The 18,663-nt window shown below is 37.6% G+C and overlaps 2 protein-coding genes across 2 annotated transcripts in view; one reads left to right on the top strand and one right to left on the bottom strand.

Moving 5' to 3' along the window:
* Positions 1 to 5,826, bottom strand: part of lmbrd1 (LMBR1 domain containing 1) — a 48,583-nt gene extending 42,757 nt beyond the window's left edge. The window contains exons 1-2 of the mRNA XM_077582398.1: positions 5,690 to 5,826; positions 2,160 to 2,336 (exon numbers count right to left, since the gene is read on the bottom strand). Coding sequence (XP_077438524.1) covers positions 2,160 to 2,336; positions 5,690 to 5,755 — 243 coding nt within the window. The 5' untranslated portion in view covers positions 5,756 to 5,826. The remainder of the gene's footprint in view (positions 1 to 2,159; positions 2,337 to 5,689) is intronic.
* A 7,220-nt stretch (positions 5,827 to 13,046) lies between these two features.
* LOC144061943 (uncharacterized) overlaps positions 13,047 to 18,663 on the top strand; it is a 127,797-nt gene continuing 122,180 nt past the window's right edge. Inside the window, exons 1-4 of the mRNA XM_077582896.1 lie at positions 13,047 to 13,131; positions 16,960 to 17,081; positions 17,926 to 18,000; positions 18,085 to 18,184. Coding sequence (XP_077439022.1) covers positions 16,994 to 17,081; positions 17,926 to 18,000; positions 18,085 to 18,184 — 263 coding nt within the window. The 5' untranslated portion in view covers positions 13,047 to 13,131; positions 16,960 to 16,993. The remainder of the gene's footprint in view (positions 13,132 to 16,959; positions 17,082 to 17,925; positions 18,001 to 18,084; positions 18,185 to 18,663) is intronic.

The following is an 18,663-nucleotide window of genomic DNA, read 5'->3' as shown; positions in this document are numbered from 1 at the left end:
GTCCTTTGGCGCTGCCGCGGCCTGGGAGGCCCAGAGGTGTTGCGCTTGCTCGGTCCTGGCGGGGGTCGACGGCTCCCCTCTTTGGTGGAGATTTTCATGCACGCCAGATCCACCACACCAGCATCTATCGAAACTCAGTTACATTCTTCCTCAGGTCATTGAATCGGTGGAGGCTGGTGTCTGTGGATCTCACTCCGCTCCGTCTGTCCTTCCTTCCTTTCCTCAGTCTCTCCTTTGGTCTCTTGAGGTCTCCCTGATTTGTTGAAATTTAGATGTCTCTGGGTTTGGTGAAGGACTTTGGTTGGTGGCCTGGTGGGTGGTGTCTGGTCGGTGCTGGATTTCACTTTCCTTTCTTTTCTTTGGTCCTTTCTCGGGTTTCCTGACGGCCTCATAGCTCTGGCTGGAAGTGTTCGGTTTAGGGAAACGGTATGGGATTTTTATTTTTTATAGGTTTTAGGTGAACTAATGAATGCACGCACGCACACACGCACATACACATATTCACCCACATACAAAAAAAAAATACACAAAAAAAAAAGAAAAAAGGAGAGCAATGATGATCACGTCAAATCGGTAAAATTACCGAATGAACAATACTGAGCTCTCCAAGAAAAAAAAATTAATAATTAATAAACTACAAATTAGGGCTGGGCGATATAAACGGTATATTCAATATAAGGTATACATTTTGCTGAAGGTTTTGACTCTACCGTCTTACAGCAGTAGCGCATGTTGGTGATGTCATCGCATTAGGGCTGTCCCCGACTAGCCGATGATGTTAAATACGTCGGTGCGCACAACACACTTAATTCTATACCGAGATATATACTGTTATCATGAAGGGATGCAGTTTATACCATGTTTATAGCGTTTATACCGTGATATTAATTTTGGGCCATATCGCCCAGCCCTACCACAAATGGTTCCTAACTGTGTTGTTTGTTCCTTACTATGCATTTTAACAATTCATTTTCGATTGTTTTGTCTATGCATGGCATCTATTATAGAAATAATGTACAAAAATAGTTGACATTATATAGCCTAAGTTGCCGTATTTTACTACATTTATATTACTTTACATTTGTATTAAATTACTGTACTAAAAAAAGGCCTTCAGATTATTTCAACATTTTACTTTATTTATCAATCATGGTGATTTTTGTTACACCTAAATTGTTTCACGTAGTGATTGGCATTAAAAAGATCTTTAAAAGATCTGTCTGACAAACCCTAGCCTTATCAGTTTATTTTTGAAATTATATACACACACACACACACACACACTTAGACAACGTGCAGAAAACGACCCACTTGAGGATTTTTTTTTTTTAAAGGTCTTGAAAGTATTGTGTGTAGTGTTTTTTGCTTTGCACGGTATTTAAAGACCCAAAATCAGCCATTGCAATTCTTCTTAGGTTGATAAGTCCCACTGCAAATGTAAAATTATTCAAATGTGAAAAAAATTATCTGCATAGTAATTTAGCATATGCAATCAAGGGCGGTGAGTCCCTTTAGTAGATGAGATTCCACAACGGTTTGCACCCGTTTTTTTTTTTTTTTGTTTTGTTTTGTTGTTGTTTTTAGAAATGGGTAACTACTAAAACAGGTATCAGTATCGGTGTTGATACCAGCCGTATTGAAAGATATCGGTACTTGGGATATTGATTGCCCTCTTGTGGCCGTTTTACTCGAAATTAGAAGATTTAATGCAATTTTAAGGAAAAATGCAAATATGGAATATATGTATTTTAAATGATCTGTTCTCAATTTTTATAATTTTTTTGGGGGGTGGAATTTAATATACAAGTAATAGTGGTATCGGTACTTGGTATCGGTAACAGTCACTATTCAAGAGTTGCGTACTTGTACAACAAACACAGTCCAACAATACAAGTTTCCCCCAGCCCACACAAAACAACAAATGGCATGCTATTAAAAAAAAAAAGTTGTCTTCAAACACGCTGTCTCCAAACACAAGTGTAACAAAATTTATGAGCCAAGAAATGTATTAAGCTTTAAGACGAGACAAACAATCCATATCGCTTAGTTCTGAAAGAAAATTACAAGCTATTTACAAAGTGCCCAAGGAAACCCAATTTCTTTGATAGAATTCAGAGAGGCAATTAGCAGAAAAGAGCAGATAGCAGACACAGACCAACCTTATAGGTGCCATTTGGGTACTTCATGAAGGAGACGAGGAATATATCCACGGGAAGAAGTGCAGAAGTGATCAGCGCAATAGCCAGTGCGCATATTGCTGTGATGGTTGAAACAACTTCACTCTCCTGGCGACTTTGAAATTTGCGGATGTAGACCCAACAGAAAGCAAGGATGACCTTAACAAAAATATAAAATATGCATCAATACATACAGCATTCAACATAAATGTAACTTGTCACATTTAATAATGCAAACTGCTAAACATAACATTAGCATTCAAGATATATATTTTTTTCAGTTCTTACAAATGCAATATTTATCCAAACATGGGACAAAAACTATAATCCATGTACTCAATGCATAAAGGCCAGCAATGTGTACCATTACACAATCAATATGTTTAAATAATAATATTAACAATATTTTTGCAGCAAAATATAACATTTTAGCACCAAGTATCTTCAACATATATGCACTGTTTCTGAAGTGTGGGATCTGTTTAGATTTGATTATGTTGTAAGTAACTAAGTTTAATCAGCAACTTTTATCAAGCATAGTTGTTTGCCGCTTTAACAAGTTCGCACATCTACTTAATAAGAGAAAGTGTCCTACTGAGGAGTATAAGTGATAGACTGCTGAGTTTGAAAAGCATCACGTTGTTCGTGTAGATCTGCTGGCTACCATTTAGCAACACGTAGTGGATACTGGGAACAGCCTCTATCACCTTATCCTATTACAAAACACAGTTAACACTGTATATTCAGTATAGAGCTGTGGAAAAGGCTCTGGCCATCTTGAGCTGTGATGTTAATGATGTAAGTTAAACTTAATTATGAATTAAACATGTGAAAATCAAAGATATAGTTGTGGATTTTGAAAAACACATGAAAACCACAGATATATTTGTGTGAGACAAATACTCTCCCCATAGAAACCGTAAGAAAATGTTCACATGAAAGCAAAGCATTTGTTTTTTTAACGTCTTCTTTTAAAATAATCAACCTGTTGTGTCAGCCACTGATTGTTGCAGACAATCTTCTAAAATGTTTTGTTAATATATCTTAAGTCACTGTCAATTTTTACGTCATACGAAACAATGGCATGCCTATTAAGACAAATATACACATACAGTACAGGCCAAAAGTTTGGACACACACACACACACACACACACACACACACATTTCATTCAATGTATTTGCTTCATTGCCATTAATATTTACTAGGCATGGGACAAGACAAATCCCACGAGACAAGATGTCTCACGAGATTGAGTCCACGAGAACGGAACAAGATGAGATTTTTGCGAAATTTGACCATGGAATGGCCACAGAAAAATAGCACTGTAAAACAAAATGGACTTTTATTGGGGGGGAAGCAGGATCAATCTTGTTTGGTTGTATTTGCTGTCATCATTTTGTCGATGAATTTGAGAATACTATTACAAATAAAACAGCATGTGATATAGTCCATCCATCCATTTTCTTTTACCGCTTGTCCTCACAAGGGTCGCGGGGGTTGCTGGAGCCTATCCCAGCTGGCTTCGGGCAGTAGGCGGGGTACACCCTGAACTGGTTGCCAGTCAATTGCAGGGCACACAGAGACGAACAATCATACTCACAATCACACCTATGGACAATTTGGAGTGTCCAATCAACCTGCCATGCATGTTTTTGGAATGTGGGAGGAAACCGGAGTACCCGGAGAAAACCCACGCAAGCACGGGGAGAACATGCAAACTCCACCCAGGAAGGCCGAAGCCCGGACTCGATCTCACGTCCTCAGCACTGGGAGGCGGACGTGCTAACCAGTCAGCCACCGTGCCGCCCATGTGATATAGTCAAATGGAAAAATTCCCAAATGACAAGGTCAAATTCAAGACACACATGCGGTATGAAGCGAGGAAGCTAGTCCCTTCAGATAAAGGGCTGTCACTCTTAGGCAGGATCAATTAAAAGACAAGCATTCCTAAGCCCTTGTGCTTGTTTTGTTTTTTCAGGTGATAATGCTAGCTTTGTATCCAAATCAAATCAATCTGTGATGGTGCTGAAATAGAGGGCAGTGAGTGGTGTTGTAAGGAAGCGTAGTAGCTTTAATGGCAGCCATACCATTTCTGGCTAAGCCAATAGCCGAGGTTAATTATACACTTTAAGCCGGCTGAGCTACTTTAAAGGCATTCATTTTAGCACTACTGTACTCACTTTGGGGCAGTCGAGAACACTTAACGTAAGTGTAAAAAAGCTTAATGTTGATTAATGTCATAAAACTGTGATCAACTGTTACAAAAATTTGTGTTGAGATATTTTAATTCAACTTCTGAAAATATCAGAACACTAGCTCTAATAGTTTGTATTTTATGGGCATTAGGCCGTTTCCCCTTAACCTTGCTAGATGTATTCTTGCGGTATTTGTGAGTTCACAAACTCCCGAGAATCCATCTTGTACCGCGCCCATGGATTTGCACCGATCCGAACCGGTTCGGACCAATCACAGAGCGACATTGTATTCTGGGGCGGGATATGCAGCTGTGACGAAATCAAGAAGCGCCGAAGCCGTGGGAAGAAACAAACCAAACATGGCGACACCGGTGGACGAATGCGTGGACGCTGCAATTAATTCTGTTCTTGCTAAATTAGTCTCTTGTATCCGCATATCAACATTGCAAGACCGACAACATAAACTCAACGCCATGATATCAGCTAGTCACAACAGTCGCATGTCGGTGACGACATGTTCATCCTTTCCCGTGATTGGTCGAAACAAAGTTAGGTACGTGCACACAATTTGCTTCGTCCAATCAGCTCGAAGTGTTGAATTTGTACAGCATGCCCCGCATTTCCCGAGCAATTCAACGCGGAGCAGTCCCAGATTGATATTGTGGAGAACTTCCTCGAGTAAAGCACAAATCAATCTCGCTATTGCCAGGCTAGAAATTCCATTCAATGGCGCAAAATTTGTATTTGTAGATCTCGCGTGATTCACGGCAAAATAGCGCTAGGTGGCAAGTTGCCGGTCACGGCAAAATATCCACCGTTTTTTTTTTATAGGAGTGAGTTCCGACGGGGAGGAATGTCCATAAAATCCAACATATCTGGGCCATCGTTCAAACATTTTTAGAGGTTGAAGTTGGCATGAGTAGAGACGTGCAAATGTGTTAATAAACGTAATTCACACGCAAGCTATGACCAAACAAAATGACGTAACCTTCGTCACGATGAAATTTTTCCAAATGCGTAATATGCAACATTGTGTTTACTTGTTTAAACAAACCTCTCCAAACTACACATTTTAATATGAACGTAGACTTAGTACATTCTCCATCTATAATAGTAACCGTTACACCACGTGAGTAATGATAAAACGTTGGCTTTAGTAAATCCAAGCGACGGTAGTCTTGTTACAAAACGGTAGCCATGTTGACTCGAAAACAGATTAAACAAGCAAGTTAAGAGGACGCGAAACTATCTAAAGCAACCTTTTTTTTCACTCCAAATGTGGTGGTGCAACGACACAAGGGCACAAGTGCTTACCAAAAGTATAAAGGTGAAAATAGACCAACCGACAGCCGACTCGGATAGAAAAGACTCAGCAGCCATCTTCACTTCCTCCAATAACAAAACCACGTGGTTTGAGTGACGTCATAACGTGACGTTCATGTTAAAGCGCGACAGTTCAGTGTTTTCGTCATTGTGACACACGAATGTAATAATGCTCTTTAATTTTCTATGGAAAAACAAAACCCATTATATTAGAAAAAGTGTACTGATGAATGACTACGAACATGGTGGACTCAATGTTTTTGATTTCACCACTTTGAACAATACGTTCAAAATTAATTGGGCAAAACATTTTTTTAAATCCTGTCTCTATTTGGAATTTTATTCCTCATTACATACATTCTAGGTTTGATGGATTAAGTTGTATTTTAAGATGTGTCTACAATATAGATAAACTTCCAGTAAAGCTCTCTATGTTTCACAAACAAGTTCTATTAGCATGGTCCCTTATTTATAAGCACAACTTCTCACCCCATAAATATCTGATTTTGAATAATAAAAATATATTGTACAAAACTAAATCTTTGTTTTTCTCTAATTGGGTTGAGAAACAGATGTTACAACTTATACAACTTATAAACTCTTTGAATTCACTTAACCTATGTATGTACCCCTGGCTTGTGTTTGTTCAATTGTATACAACTTTCATTGTATACTTGTTATTTTGAATATGTTTAAAAAATAAATAAATAGATAGATACACGAATGTAATACCGTCATACTTATATGAGTACAAATAGAAATAGTAAAAGTAAAAGTACAAATAAATAATATAATGCAGCATCCATCTGTGTCATCTGGAACACTTCTAAATCAATATGTATCTATTAAAGTATGTATTTATTAAAAACTTAACGTAATAAAATACATAATATTAACTATGTGTAGAGATTGCTACACTAATATGTTCTACCCCCCCTCCCCCACACACATTTTTTTTATATCATTATGGACCAGCTAGCTGCCAACACAGATGCTGAAAAAAAATGAAAGAAAGAGAAAAACAACTGAGGCTCAAATCTGATGGGACTTTAGCAAAAGATAGATGCCACTGTGACAGACACTTGCAAGTTTTTGAAAGAAAAAAAGTATACTCCATATTGTGCTTGCTTGGGTAATGTGTCACTTAACTACTATGAATAAATAACATTTATACCACTTACTTAGCTAGTTGGAGTAAAAAAAAAAAATCTAACAAAAGCTTGTTTTTTCTTTTACGTCTGAAAAAAGTTATTTATTTGTTTGTTTGTTTGCTTGCTTGCTTGCGCGATATGCTACGGATGTTTTCAGAATATATTCACAAAGTTGGGTCATTTGTTATACACACAGCGGGCCTACTACAGTATTTGTTTTTTTGATAGAGATCTTCATATTGAGCTCTTTTCAAATAAAGTCTCCTGCTGCAACAACCTAAAGCTGAACACATTTTCCATGTCTGCTATCACTGGTCAGAAAGCAAATTTGCATATTTCCCCTTCAGACAGAACGTTGATTGTAATCTGAGTGCACATGTCAGCTTCAAATTTCGCATGCAAGAGTGCAAGCCTGCAGAAATATTATACACCATTACAAATGTTCTGTCATTGCACCGTTAACTTAAGACCAGCTGGAAACAAGTTTTACTTTATACTGTACTCGCAGAAACACTCCAGTATCAGGTAATATGGTTGGTGCATTATTACCTGAAACTTGTTCATATATGGCACCACCTACTCCATCAAACAGTGGAAGTATAATTTCCTTTGCATGTTTTTACTCTTCTTTCAGGTGCACTTTATAAATTTTGTTTAATGCATGTCTGAATACGCAGATTGGACCAAGGCTGGTGTGTGCCCAGTCTAATGCAAGGCACAAAGATATCTACAAAAGTGATATGAAGGCAATAAAGCAAACTAAATTGTTGCATGATAGATAGATAGATAGATAGATAGATAGATAGATAGATAGATAGATAGATAGATAGATAGATAGATAGATAGATAGATAGATAGATGGATAGATAGATAGATAGATAGATAGATAGATAGATAGATAGATAGATAGATAGATAGATAGATAGATAGATAGATAGATAGATAGATAGATAGATAGATAGATAGATAGCTGCATGGATGGATGATAGATAGATAGATAGATAGATAGATAGATAGATAGATAGATAGATAGATAGATAGATAGATAGATAGATAGATAGATAGATAGATAGATAGATAGATAGATAGATTTTTCGCAATTATTCTCGAAGTGCTTGCCGTAGATCGACTTTCTTTCTTTCACTTCTATTATGTGGTCATATTGCATGATGACTCCATTGTACTGAAGCTGAGGGCCCAATCGATGCGTAATTGTATCTTTTTTGTCTTCGATGTCTACACGTGTATGCCTCATCTCATCCCAGCAGATGCTCATCAATGGTTGTGTGTGCACGGAGATTAACAACGCATTATGAAGACAGGTGCCTTACAACAAAAGTGCTTCGGATGGTTAAGACTCTGAATGGAGTGTATTTGTATTGAAGGCAAACATTGTGTGAGTGTTTTTTCTTTTCTTTTTTGTATGAACACACAATGTTTGCTAAAGAAATGAATGCAAACGTATCTAGTACAAATATAATAATCTCCAGGTCCACACAAGCACATTTATACACTCTTATGAGAACAGGGTCAGTGTGGGATTCAAAGTAATATTGCAATATGTTCCAACACTATCAGTCTGTAAAACTAAGACTTATTTTAGTCATGTATACTGTAAGTCAGGGATGGTCAAGTTGGGTCCTCAAGAGTCACTATCCAGCCTGTTTTCCACGTTTCTCTCCACTAACACACCTGATTTATAATCAGGATCGTCATCAGGCTTCTGCAAAGCTTGCTGATGAGCTGATCATTAGATTCAGCTGTGCTGAAGGAGGGAGACATGGAAAACAGGTTAGATAGTGGCTCTTGAGGACCGAACTTGGCCACCCCTGCTGTAAGTGTTAATGTGTATGGTTTCTCATTAGTTTTGCTCACCTGCTGATTTATTTGTGTTTAAAATGTAATACAATAAAATGGTAATTGTTTGTATCTTGCAATGCTTCAAGACTAATATGTGTGTGCATTTTAATTGAACAATATTCAGATGATGCAAAAGCAATTTTGACCAAGATATCATGTTGCATTTGGGGGGGGGGGGGTAAATAACATATTTTCCTCTTCTCTGCACTTACTAACCTCAAAGTCCACTAAGGTTGATGCACTCTACATGTAAGAAATAACCATTTTTAATGTATTTTGATTAGTTTAAATTGTTTTCATGTTGTATTCATATTCTTCAACCTTTCATATATAGAAGTAATTAGCTCATTTCAGGGTTTAAAGTAATTAGGTAGCCATTACATGCTTTAAAAAAGAAATAATCCGTATACTGCATGTATATTATATCCCATACATTTCTTTAAATGGGTTGTTTGAAGCCAGTTGTTTTCAGACCAATACTACAAGTATTTACTCTTTGAGTACTCACTGATACCAAGCATATCACTTGTACTTTTGATATTTAAAAAATTAATTGACCACAATGACAAAAAATTGTATCAGGTTCATTCATCTTCATTCAATTTAGAACATTGAATAAACAGACACGAAAGGAAAAAAAGAGGTATATATTCTTATTACTCGCGAGGAGAATGAACAGAGATGTGCAGATCACAATCTCCTGCCCATTCTGATACATTCTGTCGTTCTTCCTCTTTTTATTGGGTTGACTTATCACATGAACATTACTGCTCTGAGGAGTTTGGGGAAATACGCAGCAGCAATGTGACAATCATTTACATATATAGTCTACACACGGGCAACAATGCAAACATTTCAAACATTCCTTAACACTAAAAGCTTCTTAACCATGAAAATGTTCCGGCCACTTGTCTTGTGATGAGGGCACAGTTCCTGTCTTGTGATGAAGCTTCGTGACTGCAGTCGAATAAATTCACAATGTTGAATAAATGCTTTGCAATTAATAAAGACTAAATATGGGATAATTAATATACATTTATCTAACACGCAAACTGCTGCAATATAGTGACTTACTAGACGTCAGATCTGTTTTGCCTTAAGTATCGGTGGCTGGTATCAGAAGCCTCGATGAGTATTCAATATCTTAATTAAGGCTGGTATCGATCGGCCTGTTACCGATACCTGGTATTGGTACTCGCCCATCCCTGCATTGTACACAAGCTACCATCAACAAAGCACAATAAGATCACTCGGTGTATAGTAAAAATTACTTTGCATCTTAAATAGTTTATGTCAAGAAGATGTCAAACGTTAACATCTGTTTCCACATTTTCATTTTTATTATCAACTTTTCACAGTGGACAATGAACTGTCTATTACCCCAAAAAAAACTAACACCCAGTGACACTAATCTTAGTCTTACTCTTATAAAATAACGACTTTCCACTCTCGGGCACTATTAAAGTGATTTTTGGCCCCTTTTTCATCAAATGTAAAAGGTCATTTTCATCTGGATGACAAAATCACATTGTTTAATGCCAAACATGTTGCTGTGAGAAGTGGAAATTCTCTTCAAACTAATGAATACTTTCAAGCCTAAAAAGTCACTCAGCAATAAATAAACTGCTAGCAGGGAAAAACTTTATTTTTCTTTGTGGAAAAATGCCAAATAATTGTTACAACCAATGCAACTACTTTGAACTTTATACAGAATATTTCATGCTTTGTTCACAAATCTTAATTAGGGCATCCTACTATAAACATATTCTGTTTAACCTGTTCAATCCATGTATTTCACTACTCTGTGTCGTGAACAGAGAGGGAACATTAAAACACACTGTACAAACATTCACATGCATAGGGGCTGAACACTTGTGTGTGACATCTGAGATGTTGGTTTGAAAAAAATATAAGGAGACAATGATAGCACCTTCTTAAAAGCCTTAACAGCAATGTAAACACACCTTAAACATCCATCCATCCATTGATTTATAGCACCGCTTATCCTTACAAGTGTCAGGGGTGTGCTGGAGCCTATATCAGGTGACTTTGAAAGGCAGGATGCACCTTGAATTTGTCACCAGCCAAGGTCGCCAGAGCAGCACCATAAACTTATTTTAATTTCATTTTAAATTAAACAATGTCTATAAATGATTAAACAATAATCAAAAATAATTATTAACTAATTTGATAATCGATTAGTTGTAGAAGAATCCCCCCACCTCTCCGTCAGTCGCTGTAAATTTTAAATGATCGTCCACCAGTGCTGACAGCTCTGTCTTGCAGAAGGGCCATCCACTTATTAATGATTAATAGCTTTTAAAGCAAAAAAAAACTTCATCAAAAACAATCCACCGTTGATGAAAATGTTGTTATGCTTATCGCAAATATTGGCTATTTGTTATGTAAAAGGCGCAACTGATTTTGTTAAAGGTTGTATCAAGATAAAGCATTGCTGTGTATTGTATGTCGTGTTCAAAGACCCCTGATATTAACCCCGATAGTGGTACAGCCCATTGATAGGTGTCAGTAGGTGTAGGTATCAGACTGTTATCGTAGGGGCGTTAGATGATGTAAACATTTTTCATCCTCCACTGAATGGAGATGGACAAACAAATAAAATATGACACTCCACATTTTTGGGGGGTTGTGGTGGTGGTAACTTGGCCTTGGCGGAGGTCTGAGTGACATTCTGGTGATGTATGAATGACAGCTTTCCTAATAAAACTGTCTGGCTAGCTCAGTGCTTCTCAGTTATTTTTCGCCCCTTTCCTAAGGGAAGAAGAAAATATTTCGAACCCCCCAAACCCTTCGTTGGGACTAAATTTAGTATCAATTGTCAATAAAATTGTCTGCAGAGGAGCTAATTCTGGGATTACCCCAGGATTACATGCGTGTGCGTTGCGTTTCTGCTCCGCTCCACTGGCGCAGCAGATTCGCTTCCATTCCATCTATCATTCTATATTCTATATTGTTGAAATTACACCGGCTGCGTATGCGCTGCGGATTGACTGCGGACCAGCTGCGTCGTTTTCTATTTTTGCCAGACGACGCATCCGTCGGCATCCGTCAAATGGCAAACTAGCACATAACACATCGAGCGGGACAGGAAGACATTTTCAAAATAAAAAAAAATCCAGTTACTTTTCAGAATAAAATACCCGCCATATCCTATTTCGCAAACATGTCAGCAAAACGAACATAATGCTTAACGCTTAATTCACCGCAGCAAACATGAACGAGAGATTTATAATGGAGGTGGATTATATATGGCACGGCACAACGTTTTTATTTGAACAACCTATAGATTGATGCTGCAAGGAACATCATAGTAGAAGCTGTGGAAGTGGACAGTAAATTCAATCAAAGTCCACCTCTCTTTCTGCTTCTCTGTTGAGCACTTTCTGTGTGTTTGTCGTTGTTTTTAATGCCACATTATCTCGCGCGATCACGTGAGACATGGCGGGAAGTTGTTGGCGACAAAGCTGCCGGACCGCAGCTGTGCGCAGTTGGTGAGTTTTGTCCATAAAATTGACGTGTCCGGAGCATGCAGTCAAGACGCAGTGGAGCGGAGACGCAACGCTCACGCATGCGGTGTAATCCCGGGGTTACTGTGTTCCATGGCAACTCTCTGACAATGAGTGCGCCGCTGCCCCCTACTGTAGTGGATATGCAATTACACTTTATTAAAGTACAGCAAAAATAAATAAACATGTTCTCTGAGGTCACACGCATATTGGAGAAAGACTAGGTTAGTGGTTAAACTGTTTTATTCACTTTTTTTTTACAGTGGGTAATTGATTAGCAATTAGGCTACTGTAGCAAATCAGTTCTGTGATCCAAAGAGCTATAAATAAATAACAAAAAATTATATATATATATATATATATATATATATATATATATATATATATATATATATATATATATATATATATATATATATATATAGCCTATTTCCTTCTATTAAATAATAATAAATTAACTATATAATGGCTATAGTAGATGAATAATATAAATAATTATACATCTCCAATAATCCACTTTTTCTCATCTTGCCATTATCAAATCTTACCCCTTTTTAATTTAATTTTTTTTTAAATTCATTTATTTTAAATAGCTTGAGAAAATTTAATTGATGGTGACGCTGACAACCAGGGCGCTTGCACACTTGGCTGACTTGTGTTTTGTTGTCTGTGTTGTGTGCTTGTTTTGCTGTAGGTCTCCTGCATGGAGTGACAGAGTGGAGTGGGAGGGCCACTTCGTTGTAACTAATAAGGAGCTCTATCAGCAGGCGATCCCACTGTGACTTATTTCCAAGTCCTCAAACCCGCAGTCGGACTGATCGTTATCTTACATGGATTATGCGCTGCTTTCTGCCTTTTCTTCTTTACTGCCTTAGAGGAAACTTTCACCGGAACTGTAAGTACTTAACACTTCTAAAATAGGGTTTACAAATTTGAATGTATGCCCACGTTTGCGCTTTGAACCACAACACCTTACCTCATCTGATGAGCTCTTTTTCTTTATTTTTTTTTCAATCGGAAATGCTGCGCTAAAATGTTAATTTGGCTTTTTTTTTTTAAGTAGCCTATGTGCTGGATGGCAATACCTGGTTGCAGATAAATATAGGATTTACGTATGTCGGATTATATTAGGAAATGAACCACTAACCCCCCCAATTAAGTCAACAGCCTTAGAGGGTGTAGAGGTGATATAATATTGAGAGCTGCCAATAAGTTCTAGACAGCCAAAGTGGCAGAATATAACTCAGTAACTTTATGTTTAAACACTTTATTAATATTAACACATAAAACATTTAGTGGCAAAATATTGGAATGGTGCATTGATGATCCATAAGTGCAGGGCTCTGCTTAAAGTAAGGGTTGTGTGTGTTGAGAATAACATCACGCCTTCACACAAACAAGGAACGCGATACCTCTGTAGTGCTACTTGTCCCATGCTTGACTTCAAGTTGTCACTTCATCCCCGAGCGCCATCATGCCAATGGGCCAAAAGTGCCATGCTGTCAGGCTGCAGTGTAATGTGGGTGTATATTGTGGTCTCTTTGGGTCAAGTTCAGTCCTCCTGTGCTCTTTCTTTCACAGCTGAAAGCAGGTTGGATTTTATTCTAAATGTAAATATACTCATTAGAATGCACACTCTGCTGTATTATTGTGTTGCATACCACGGTGTGAAGCAGGTCCTACACATGCAAGCAAAATGTCAGCGAGAGGGGCGAACAAAGCATGCTGTACATCTCGAACTATAGGGGTGATGAGGTTGGTGCCTTGCCTAACGGCACCTAGACGGTAGTCAGGAAGCAGACTAACATCTTTCTAACAACTAGAGTTGCCGTTCTCATTTTAAACTGTGACCCTCCAATTCCAAAACTTACTCACACACCATGATGCGCTACTCCTGCCCTTAAATTCAATTAAGGGTTTACATCTGTTGTGATAAAGATTAAAGGAAAGTTTTCCAAATTTGCTGTTATTCTTCAGGAATAAAAAAAAAAGAGTATGCTTCTAGACTCATATAGGAACACCAGTGCGACCTACTGAGATCCAGAATGGGAGCTGTATAAAAAATGATCCCTTCTAATGAATCACAATGTATCCCACTAGACATCTCAATTTTTATGATACTATGAACCATGACAAGTCCAACCATCCAATTTCTATCCTGCCAATCTTGTTCAGGGTCACGTGTGAGCTACAACCTACAAATGGACAAACAACCATTCACATTCGTAATCACAACATAGACAGGATTCAAACCCAGAACCTCTTGTGCTAACCACATGCCTCAGTAAGCTGCTTGACAAAGAAAAGTTGTTAAAACAATCCAATTTCAAAAATATATTCAGGCATAGTTTTTACTAAATTAGCTGTTTTAATTTTAGATATGGACAAACATACCACAGCATTTGGTACATTTGTTACTTGAGTAAAAGTACAGTTAGGCCTATCTTATCAGACCATAACCATAAGTCACTGTGTATAATACTACTTGAATAAAAGTCCCAAAGTAGCTAACATTAGTTGTGCAATTTAAGTATCAACATTAATTTCCTGATATAAGATTTATTTAAACATTGGAAGTAAAAGTATGAAAGCAAGCATGTTTTTATTGATTTAGTTCACTCCAACAGAGTAGCTGAAGATCTGCATGTTGGTTCGTGAACAAAGTTAGCCTGGCCATCATAGGATGCTGGCATCTGCTAGCCTCAAGATGGAAGAAATGACAAAGAGAAAGAGAAACAAACATTACCAATGCACTCATATAATGACCTACTGATTAGCAGCATCTCATTTTCATTACATCCCTCTGCTGGTTTATCTACCACATCAGGACAGGCACAACTTTTCATCCACTTTGGGCTCTGCAGTACAGACATTACATCAATGAACAATTCTTCAGATTTTATTTTGTTGTAACAAAGCTCATTAAGGAAAATAATATGATACACCTCAAATCAACTTCATTTATTGAGCACTTTAAAACAACCAGCGCTACATACAAAGTGTGCATGGAGTAAAAGCAGACATACAAAAACAAAGACAGTTAAAAGAAAAATGATTTTATATATATCTACACCACATAGTGGCCAAAGTGCTTTACAAATCCTCACACCCACCCATTCACGCACCAGTGGGAAGCTGCTGCCAGGTCCAATGGGAGCAAATTAGGGTTCAGTGCCTTGCTCAAGGACACTTTGACATGGTCACAAGTGTTGAGGATCGAACCCACAATCTCTGAATTGGGAGATGACCACTCTACCACTGAGCCACTTATCATTAATCAAATTAATAACATAAAAGCAGTAAACACCATTCAACACACTGCAGTCATGCTGAGTCAAGATTCATGTGTTTGTAAGGGACTTTTAAAAATAGACAAAGGGGCTTGCCTAACATTTAAATGAGAGTAAAAGCATACATTTTGCACGAGAGTATAAATGAAAGATGCCAAAAATATTTTTACAGATGCGTGTAAATTCTACCCAAATATAGAAACAATTTTGTACTTTGTTCCATTACAAGACTGTGCAAAGATGTGCTTGAAGGATGCAATGTTATTTATACAGCCTAACTAGTGAGCAGGACCCAGTATTGAGCCTTGTGGGACGCCCTTGGTTACCAAGAGTTACGCATTGTTGTTGTTCTAGATAATTTTGAAACCAGTAAAGTGAGTGGGATTCTAGTTTGACACTTTCAGCCTTTGCAGCAGCAGCCAAAACTTGGCTGTGATCTTTTAATAGGGAAGGTGCAGGCTTTCCATTGGTCCAAACAATGTTATTTGTGACAGGTGTGATTGCGATTGGGAATAGTGGTCCTTTATTTGAATTGGGAATTGGAAAGATAATGAGGCATCGCTTTTCTTTTATTATGCAGTACACCACTGCACAATTGCACATAGTGATAAAGGTAAAGTTGAATTAACACCACTGTGACAGTGTCAATCCAAACTTAGCATTATTATCTTTATAAATGCATTTATTTTTGATGCATCCCTTAGATTGAGTGTAAGGGTGCCTGATAAGAGTTTTTGTTGTATCAGAAATGTTTCAGTCAGTAACTTCAGAATTGTTCATATCAAGTAAAACAGCACGCCAAAGAAAAACAGTTCCTGAAAGTGTTTCAGTACAATTCCGCCCCCCCCAAAAAAAATCCACTTTATTGTAGGCTGTCTTTTGCTTTTCTGCGCAGTGTGGCATCGTAGCGATGTCAACGCTATTGTGCCACATGCTTCTCCACATGCTCACAACTTGAGGCTTCTAGGTTCACTCCTTTCATGTGAGGCTCTTCATCACACCACTGTTGACAGCGCATGGATCAAAACACTTGTGATTAATGCTGCTCGTGCAGCCAAGTTGAATGCTTTCACAGCTTGAGTTAAACACTACAAGAATCCAAACAGAGAATGGAAACAATCACTTAAGAATACTCATATGCTAGTGTACATTCCGCATCATATCATTTGTTCTCTTTGTTAAATATAGTAAGACAAGTAAATGATCAAATTGTATTGGACTTGACATTGATGCACGGACAGGCTTTTGGGAGTCAGACAGTTAAAATAAAATTACATCAAAAATCATATTACTTATTACTGTCTTTTAAAATGAAAAGAAGGCCTTTGAGAATAATTGATAGAGCACAAGAAAAGTGGATGCATGATAGAAAACTGTTTCAAAGTCAAGCAGAGTGGGTTTCAAATGAAATTGTGTATTGTGCCTCTATTAAGGTTTTCAAGGAAACAGCTTTATTGCGTCACAGCCATGACCTGCCTGCTAAGATGGACTGCTTTTCTTTGGACTGTACTCTTAACTCCTTGCATTTTCGGAATGGCAGTTAATGAACGGCCAGGTAAGCACATTGGTGGTCACTCTATGCTCTTTCTTATGTCATACATTTATACACTTGTACAAATAATCTGGAGTATTTTAGCTATTCAGCTATCCCACAATTTTTCGTTAAAATCTGTTCATAGTGTTTATTTGTTTTTGCAATCATGGTTTTGTTTATCTCAGCTGGTTCTTGTTAGTTTTACTTCTTGGTTTTGTTTAGTTTCCTACCATTTGGTCACACTCACCTGTCTTCTATTTATGATTAGTACATTCCACTTTATTTATACCTGTGTGGTCCCCCTGCCTTCTCCTTGAGTTTGTACAATACATTCATGAAAAAAAGTGAATACTAGCGTCTTATATAAACTTTATGCGAAGAAATGATAGGATTGACATATCACTTAAATCTTCTATTCGTGTCACTCCTCTTATAGCACAATGAATACATGGAACGAAAAAGCTTAATTTGTGTGTGATGAGATTGTGATAGAGCCCAATTCAAACATTCATCATCACCATTAGAACTTAATTATCAACATTAATTTGTTTTGCCAATGAGTTTAATACACACAGCAGTGCTGCTAACTTGGCAACGTTGCCGCTACATATATATATATATATATATATATATATATATATATATATATATATATATATATCAATTTAAAAAACCCTCCGGTGACTATGTTAAAAAAAAAAAGTGACTAGCAAAATACCCAGCGACTTTATCTGGGAAACTTTTGGAGACACCATCCAATCTGCAGTCACAGCAGGAGACATGTTTAACATTAAATTCAAATCATCCAAACATGCCCAATTTGAAAAACCTGCTCTTGTCATTGTTTTGTTTTGTCTTCCTTCAGATCACTCCTGTCCCCTACTGAATGTCGAGGTACTCAGGTTTTCTGATAGCTTAGATGAAACCCTAGAAATCACAGGTATGTAGAGAATGAGATATTCTGCAATGCATATAACACATTAAAATCTAATGACATGCCTTCCTCCACAATCCTCTTTTGCAGGATTTGATCTCACAGAAAAGTTTCTTCACCGGAAGGGGACAGTCACAGAAGACCTGCCTTCATTTCGCCTGGGAAGCAGCCCACTTATCAAGCCAACTATGTGAGTCGCAAATACGGACGATGTACTGTATGTGTGCTACACCTGCATTTGTGTTTTGTTGCGGTCTTTTGTAGATGTTTGAGGACAGATGGCCTGTCTGGCTAGCGGGGGCCAGTAAATACTACCACTGTATGTATTTAAGCTTTGTACCCCTCTGGTGCAATGCAATGCAAAGCCTCTCATGTGCAGCCAAGACTGTAAACACTCAAACTGTGCCTACTGAGATTTACACTGGAGTTTCCAACAACATCAGTGGAAGCCCTACCAAAGACCAAATAGTATAATAAGAAAAGGCAAAAATATTACAGGTAATATGAATGTGGCTAGCAGTTCACAATATGCTTATCACAGGACCATTCTTTTTTTGATATATATTTTTTTAAATTCAAGACATACTGCAGGTATAGGGTTTACTAGTGAAAACAATTAAAGCGGAGAGTAGCTGTTTCATCAAATCTGTCTCTCGTCACCTTGAATTC

Source organism: Vanacampus margaritifer, chromosome 12 (assembly GCF_051991255.1).
Source record: "Vanacampus margaritifer isolate UIUO_Vmar chromosome 12, RoL_Vmar_1.0, whole genome shotgun sequence".
Classification (NCBI taxonomy): Eukaryota; Metazoa; Chordata; class Actinopteri; order Syngnathiformes; family Syngnathidae; genus Vanacampus; species Vanacampus margaritifer.
Note: the sequence above shows the minus strand (reverse complement) of the source record. Positions and strands in the feature narration are given on the sequence as shown.